Genomic DNA, 8,067 nt, shown 5'->3' with positions numbered 1-8,067 from the left:
ACTGTTTCCTGATCCTGGTAGAGAAGACTACAATGCCGAATGTTCTGACTCACAGACTCGTAAGTACGTTTTCATTTAAAGGATTTGCCACTGATGATTCAAACGCGAGTTTTGGGCAGTGTAGAGTAGGGCTTGTTGTTTGTCATTTCTCCGATCAGAAATGCAGACAGAGTTTTATGTTTATGCGGCGCGATGCAACGCAACGCGTAAAAAGACAGTATAAGTCATTATAATCAGTAATTATGTCCCCACTGGATGCAACAAATGCCTCGTTTGTAATGGGTTTTAATGTTTTTGTCTCGTCGCTCCGGCCGGGACACGGCATCAACAGTATGTGAGGGGCGTAACATTTCCGTCACACGCTTGAGGTATTCGGCCAATCACAACGCACTGGACAGCTGGCCAATCAGCGTACACCTCGCTTTTCAGACCGATGAGCTTTGTAAAAATCTACGCGTTTCAGAAAGGCGGGGCATAGAGGAGAAACAATAATGTACAGTATGTGGAAAATAATGTGTTTTTTTAACTTTAAACCGCATAAACACATTTCATTACACCAAATACACAAAATAATGTTCTTTTTAGCAGCATCATATGACCCCTTTAACCTTTATGTTAAGACAGTGTGTCTTTAAGAACTAGTCTGACCAACTAGCAGCTAAGGAGTAATCAGTTTTCTTTTTTGATTCAGCTTAGACTAATCTCAGTTTTTATGTAACCAAAATGTTTAAACATTTTGATCATTCTTAAAGAAAAAAAAATGAGATGACTAACTTTTAAGACTAGTATAAAACTTTTATGCAACCGGCCCCACGAGCTAGGAATGATTCAGATTAGGCTGTTTTGCGAACTGGTTGAATTGATTCATAGAACATGTTCGACTCAAATGAACGATTCGCTCATGAATCGGACATCGCCACTGCTGCTCTGCGCTCACCACAAGAGAACAGCTGGTAGCATACTCACAGCAGCCAAAACAACTGTAGCACATCATTTCATCTCACCGGTAAATGCCTGAAGATTCAACATGGTTTGCGGAGGATTTACGTGCTCGAAAAACGCCCTCTGTTCGCTAAATGTAGTTTATATGGTGAGTCGCACATAACGTTACATGAATATGTAGCTCAGCTAACGTTAGCAACGGCTAATCCGTTATAAATACTTAAAACATTTAGTTCACTTTATCTCACAATTTGTACTGAATTTAAGGCGTGTTATGAATATTTTACTGTATTTATATTTAATATAAAAGTGTCTGTGTAAGGTCAAATGTGAGGTCTTTGTTTTCTAGCTATCAGTAGATGAAATAGCTAGCTGCTTGTCTCATAGGCGGTACTAGTTAAACAAAGCCTTCTAGGTTTAATTTCATTAAGGAATAAAAAGATCGGGTTGAAGTGTTAATATTAAGATTTTTTAGATTGCTTGTTGACATATCTTCTAAATGATGATTCGCCATCCAGTGTTGCATAACCGCCCCTATGTTTGTGTAATCTGTTTTCATTTACTCGTTTTCTCTAAGAATAACTATATTTCTTAATTACACTACTACATATGTATTTGTGTCTATTTCACTATTGATTGCCCTGGAAAAATGTTATATGGCAGCTTTATGTATGCATCTGTTCAAACTCAAATGTCTTGTCAAATATGGTTGAGTTAGTATGCAAGCTTGCTTAATATGATACATACAGAACTGAGTTGCTGATCATACTTCCATAATGCCTCTGACTCACACGAGTGATGAGAATACTGGGTTAAAAGTCATGGTGTCACAGTCACACTTAGCCAAAAATAAAGGACTTCGCACTCAAGTCAGAGCTGTAAATGAGAAGGTGTGTTGCTAAATGACTTTGGGTGGCGTGGTCTAGTGGTTAAAGATCTGTGCTAGTAACCCAAAGGATAAAACCCTTAAAGGTAAAGCAGTTTCACCTCAGGTTGTCCACAGGGATTGCTTTTGTTATGAGTGTACTGTAAAATTATTGATTAAATATGGATCTTAAGCGGAAAAGCCAGGGTTATCACCATTCGGACCACTCTGTGATGTCTTTGGTTGGGTTTTGGTTCACAATGTTCTCCATAATGCTGTAATCATACCCCTCATGCTGGCATTTAAAGAGGAACTGTGTGCACATTGTTCGGTCGGCTTTGGGTTTGACCTGTGATATGCTGCCCATGACAGTAATGCTGTTCGGTAAGGTTATGTTGAGACACATGTTGCTCTCTGGACCTACAATCTTTATCATGCTGCCCTTTGCTTTGAGTTAATATAGATTCCAGACAAACCCTTAAACTGTACATTGACCCTACTCGCAGCTTAGCTTATAGAAATTATGTTTGATACACATTTTAGAAGTGTAACAGCATGCGAGTTGTGCTTCATGTTTCCGTTACAGTAGTTGTTATGAGTGTAAATGAAATGTAATGTACTCCTCTTTAGGCACTGCAAAATTGTAGACCTCACCTAAAGTCGACATGAAATTAAAATTGGCCCTGTTTACTAGGGCTGAACGATTAATTGCATTTGCGATAATATCAATTCATGCATCACCTAATTTCATCGTAACATATAGGCCTGGCCTACAGAGAAGAATATTTATGTTTAATCTATCTAATAGTGTGTTGGGCATACTATACAATGATTTATAGCTTGTCTTTGTTGAATAATACAGAACATAAAGAGCTTTAAAAAAAGAATTGCATATTAAATCGCAATATTGGTAAAAAAAAAATCGCAATTAGATTATTTTCCAAAATCGTTCAGCCCTACTATTTACTTATTGTGAATGATTCTTCAGTGCATCGTTCATCTTGGTATTTTTCAAGTCCTTCTCTCCAACTACGTGGTCACATATGGAGGCCATGCCCAGTAAGCCACTGTTAGTAGTTAGAACTACACCATCTGGGGACAAAAGACATCTTTTTCCATTGAAGGCCATTCATAATTTGCCATCTCAAAAGGATATTTGCAAGCAACAAAAGAATCGTAACTTATTTTATTTGAGTTTTTTTTGCCAGTGGACTATATCTTTTTTTTTAGTTTGGTTTGATTTGAATTTTGTTTTATTTATTTATTTTTTTCAATCATTAGTTTTTTCTTTTGTTTTGATTTGTTTAAATTTGATTGGCTTTATTTATTAATTAATTTATTTTCTTGTTTTTTTCCCCCCTACCAAATTGTATTTTGAGTTATTTTTGTTTGTTTTGTTGGGTTAGTTTTTACTTTTTTAGTTTGTTTTATTAATTTTTTTCAGTCAATTCTATGGATAAATTGTCATTAAAATTGAAAGTAAAACAAATGAAAAATAATTAATTCATTTAAAATGAAAGTTTATTGTAACCATGCCAGTAGTGTTTTTATTATATTTTATTATAATTTTTTTTAATATAATTTCAATCAACTTAAAAAATAAAATCGAATCCCTCCCTAATTATTTTCTCTTTAAATATCTTGTTTAACTTGGAAATGTGTCACATACATTATTAAAGTGAAATGGGTTGTGAATGCCATTTCATGTTGACTTTAAGCACAATATAGTGTTTTCACATATAATCTTATGTATTGTAAGGTTGGGACATGTTTCTGATTGGTCTTTTTTTCGTCCTCAGCTGGTGGGTCTCCTGTTGATTGTCGTAGCAGCATGGGGGAAAGGCTTCGGCATTGTCTCCAGCATCCACATCATCGGCGGCGTGATTGCCGTGGGCTTCTTTCTGCTGCTGATCGCCATTGTGGGACTCATTGGAGCCGTCCATCATCACCAAGTCATGCTTTTCTTTGTATCCTTCAGAAGCCTTTGTACTGCCTGTTTTTCTTTTGTAGTTTAATGCTCATAAAACTGCAAGTCTAAATTCTCCCAACTGAATGTTGTGAAGTCCTTGACCACAGCTGCTTTTCCACAGTACATGGTCATTCTCTTCATTGTGTTCCTCTTCCAGTTTGGAGTTTCCTGTTCTTGTCTGGCCATGAACCAGGGTCAACAGGTAATCCTAATGAACTTTAAAGCACTCTTGTTGTTGTTGCTGCACAAGTGTTTGAGTGTGATTCCTAGTATTTGTCTTGTAACATTACCAAAACAGGAGAAGCTGCTAGTCTCATCCTGGAGACTAATGAGTAAAGACACAAGAATCAGCCTTGAGAAGAAGCTGGACTGCTGTGGCCTGTTCAACAATACACAGAACCAGGGAGTGTTTATGTCTGACTTACACTTCTGTGATGCTGTAAGTATACATCCTTGTGTTCCATTTTTGATTTACGTTGGCTTTTTGACACATTATTGAACAGATATAGTAGTTATGAATGAATGGAGCGCTGATGATAACATATAGTGGGGACGGTGGATGCTGAGTTAACCAAATGTGAAAAATGAGAGACGAACACCCTGTTTTCTTTTCCTGCAGCCATGTGTAAAAAAGAGCCTCTGCCTCACTTGCGGTGAAAAGATGCTCCAACATTCATCAGAAGCTTTGAAGATCCTTGGAGGAGTCGGCCTCTTTTTCAGCTTTACAGAGGTTAGTTCAGGTGGTAACTAGTGGGAGATCTGGACTTCTTTCAGTCAGGGTTAGGGAAGGAGTCAGTTAGAGAATCACGGTTGGAATAAATTGTTATGATTTGCAATTAAGAATGTAACCTACTACATTTCCCATCATTAGAAGGATGAAATGCAATGAAAAGTATCAGTTCCACATTTAGAGCTCCTTTCCATCCTTTATTCTTCATTTAGTTGTATGAGATCAAAAAAAATAGCTGTCGTTAGGTGTAAAAGAGTCAAATAAAATCCCACATACTCAACAAGTACATGACTTTGAGACTCGTAACTTAAAAAATATTCTACAGAATGTTTAATGTAAAACAGTTCTTTATTTAAAATCTGATTGCATTAACCACATTCAAAGTTGTTGTTAAATACACAGACATGAGACTCTGCATTAGTTGAATTTTGAGTCAAGTTCTTCAGTAATATATTTAATTAGCTTTTATTTTTATATTTTCAGTTTTATTTAAATTTTAGTCATTTTGTTCTGTGCTTTTATGTTTTAGTAGGTTTTTTATTTAACTCGTAGTTTTACTCGTTTTAGTACTTAAACTTGTTTCATTTTTTATTTTTGTTTTAATTTAATTTTAGCTTTGTTTCAATTAAAAAATATTCATTTAGCGGAATACATTTATTCATTTAGAATGTAATATTACAATATATTATTATAGGAAAATATTTATTTAATATTGAACATTGATCTCTTGTATCAAATTGCTTATATATAAATAAGTCACTTTCAGCCACGCATTGAAGTGTTAATTTGCCTAAAATTATGCAGTTACTTTAGTACATGTACGTGCATGACTTTTTGCTTATAGCTATTGTACTCAGGGGTGCACATAGGTTTTTCAGCCTGGTTCTCATAAGAGCACCTGGAGATTTGGTTTTGGGTCCTCACACTGCACATAATGTGACCCATTAAATATAACTATAAAAAACAAATTAATAATAGTGATGATAATATTATTGCACTTTATTTCATTTTTTTATTTATTAAACAAAGTAATAAAGTTTGATAATACTATTATATTTTAAAATAAAAGGGAGTATTAAATAAAAAATACAATTATTTTGTAGTAAATTAAAAAATAAAGTGTTGCCGGCAAGTAAGTATATGCGCTCCCGGGTTTAACGCTGCCCCAGTGAATGAAATGTCACAGTTTTGCATTGTACTTTGAAAACAGCAGTGGATAGCCTAGATTTATGATTTCAGTTCGAATAGAAATCTTATACAGTATTACAGTTTGTCGATCTAAAATGGTAATTGTGCATTAACAGCTGTCAACCACGTCGGTACGCAAATGAGCGGTCACAGTGCATTTTTTTATTGTGGTCGAGCATGCGCACCTGATTATACTCCAGTATTGTGTTTCTAATCAATATTTCTGTCCTTATTCTCAGATCTTAGGAGTTTGGCTGGCCATGCGCTTCAGGAACCAAAAGGACCCGAGAGCGAACCCCAGTGCATTCTTATAGTCTCTCAGACCGTCTGTCCTAAACTACGTTTAGTGTAGTCCAGCTATTCCAGTTCCCTTTTGCACAGGTAGAGTGGAGCGCACCAGGAGACATTTAAAGCATTAACCGCAGAACACAGCCACTGATCCCCACAAAAAACTCTCATCCGCACACCCGGTTCAGAACACACTAGATACAAACCCATCTATTTTGATGATAGATCTGACCCATTTTCCACACAAGGTCTGCAGAGGGCTAATTTAAACCTGCAGGAGGAAGTATCATGTATGATAGGATGCTCGTTCTGGCACTTCCCCCTCCTTGATGTGAGAAACTCTTCCTGTTGTCTGTATGCAAAACGAAAACCTGCAATGTAAAGCCATCGATGTCTGCATGTTCATAGCCTCAGTTTCTTGTGACACAGTCAGCATAACCAGGTATGTAGTGCCGAAATGGTCCCTGTAGTTTCAGTGTAACGGAAAGTTAACCCACAGAAACTGTTAATGTTTAGTATCACTTAGTCAAGGTGAAGTTCTGTCACGTATCTCCCAGGAAAATCACATCCAGGTCTGCTTTGAATGAGTGCAGACCTGAAAAACACCTGTGTTTTGTGCAATGCTATATGAAGTCCGTCTCTGTGAGGTGACCAGCCCATCCTATGGGATATTAGTTTAGGAATTAGACGTAGAACGTGAATATTTAAAAACACTTGTGTAACTGAGCCATGTGAATGGGAGGATTTCCCCTGCCGATGGACTGCTGCCCTCCTGTTGTACATAGTCTTTACCGTGACAGGGTCGACGTTCAGCGATTTTCCGATTCTCATTTAAACCACAGAGATCCTCCCGCCTCAGCCGGGTCTAGCTATTCTCACTGGACTTTTTAAGTTCTCCATTTCCTTTGAAGCTTAGTATTACTCATGGATTTGGTGTTTTAATATCTTATGAATTTGTGTGGATGTTTGTGTTGAAATAATATCGGCGAGCCATTTATTCAGTTATCTGTCGGCTTGGTTTAAGCCACGTACTCATGCACTAACTTGCAGTTTTTATTATTTGCAAACATGTATCGCTTCTTTCCAGCTATTTTTAAAAAGTACTAACGGCATCAGGTCCATAATTGTAGCACTGAATACTGTGCCATTTCAGTTAAATCCTTCTTATTTTGTGTTGTGCCAAACCTCTCTCTCTTTTTTTTTTTGGTCATTGCGATTAAATTTTTTTCCTGGTTTGTGCTAATAGTGTTAAGTTGCCATTAAAGTGTGCGTTTTTTGCTATGTTGATCATTGTAGATAGATCATTTGTAATGACCTTTGTGCACACGCATATGTTAATTCCATATGTCCATTATGTACTTGTTAATTTGTTTATTCATATTAATAGTGGAACATACTGGCTAATACTCACAGTCTTAACTGATTTATTTTCTGCCCCACATGATTGAGAAAATGGGAACACTGAACCATCACTCAGTACAGCTTAAATGTGTTCTGCTTCACTTGGTCATGGTATTATGAGTGTGTTTCACTGATGGATTTAGAAGAGGTGAAATCAATGTCTGTGCTATAGTAGTTATTTATTGCCGTTGTGAGAAGGCCGCAGTACCCGACTTGGTGAGCTGTAAGCACCATTTCCCCTGGATTTGCCTTGTATTTTTGAAACTGACTTTTCCAATTAAATATTCTTAGATCAATACCTGTGAAATCTCTCTCTTTTTGTTTTTTTTAAATCGTGCTCTCAGTTGTGTTCCTTAACTGGTTTTGCTTCAACACTCAAGATTTTACATTTAACATCAAGCGGTGACCCTAACAGCATCAACCCCATTTTTAAAGGATTAGTTCACCCAAAAAAATGAAGATTTGCTTAAAATTTACTTGCCCTCAGGCCATCCAAGATGAGTTAATTTATCATGCTCACCAATGGATCCTCTGCAGTGAATGGGTGCCGTCAGAATGAGATTCCAGACAGCTGAGTTCAAAAGTAATCCACGTGAATCCTGTTCGTCAGATAACATGTTGTGAAGTGAAAAGCTGCATATTTGTAAAACAAATCCTTCATTAATATGTCTATCCTTAATATTG

The 8,067-nt window shown here is 36.6% G+C and overlaps 1 protein-coding gene across 1 annotated transcript; it reads left to right on the top strand.

Annotated features, from left to right (window-relative positions):
- Window positions 1-904: 904 nt before the first annotated feature.
- Window positions 905-7,679, top strand: tspan31 (tetraspanin 31). Its single transcript, XM_016283855.1, has 6 exons — window positions 905-1,090; window positions 3,607-3,774; window positions 3,898-3,978; window positions 4,075-4,215; window positions 4,396-4,506; window positions 5,934-7,679. The coding sequence occupies exons 1-6, from the start codon at window positions 1,028-1,030 to the stop codon at window positions 6,006-6,008; spliced, it is 639 nt and encodes a 212-aa protein (XP_016139341.1). The 5' UTR covers window positions 905-1,027; the 3' UTR covers window positions 6,009-7,679.
- Window positions 7,680-8,067: the final 388 nt, after the last annotated feature.

Source organism: Sinocyclocheilus grahami, unplaced genomic scaffold (genome assembly GCF_001515645.1).
Source record: "Sinocyclocheilus grahami isolate Dianchi unplaced genomic scaffold, SAMN03320097.WGS_v1.1 scaffold178.1, whole genome shotgun sequence".
Taxonomy (NCBI): Eukaryota; Metazoa; Chordata; class Actinopteri; order Cypriniformes; family Cyprinidae; genus Sinocyclocheilus; species Sinocyclocheilus grahami.
Note: the sequence above shows the minus strand (reverse complement) of the source record. Positions and strands in the feature narration are given on the sequence as shown.

What these genes read in the sequence shown, in the direction of transcription:
- tspan31 (XM_016283855.1), top strand. Translation starts at nt 1,028, where the DNA reads ATGGTTTGCGGAGGATTTACGTGCTCGAAAAACGCCCTCTGTTCGCTA. An exon ending in CGCTAAATGTAGTTTATATG is followed by an intron (nt 1,091 to 3,606) that starts GTGAGTCGCACA and finishes TTTCGTCCTCAG; the next exon opens with CTGGTGGGTCTCCTGTTGAT. An exon ending in ACTTACACTTCTGTGATGCT is followed by an intron (nt 4,216 to 4,395) that starts GTAAGTATACAT and finishes CTTTTCCTGCAG; the next exon opens with CCATGTGTAAAAAAGAGCCT.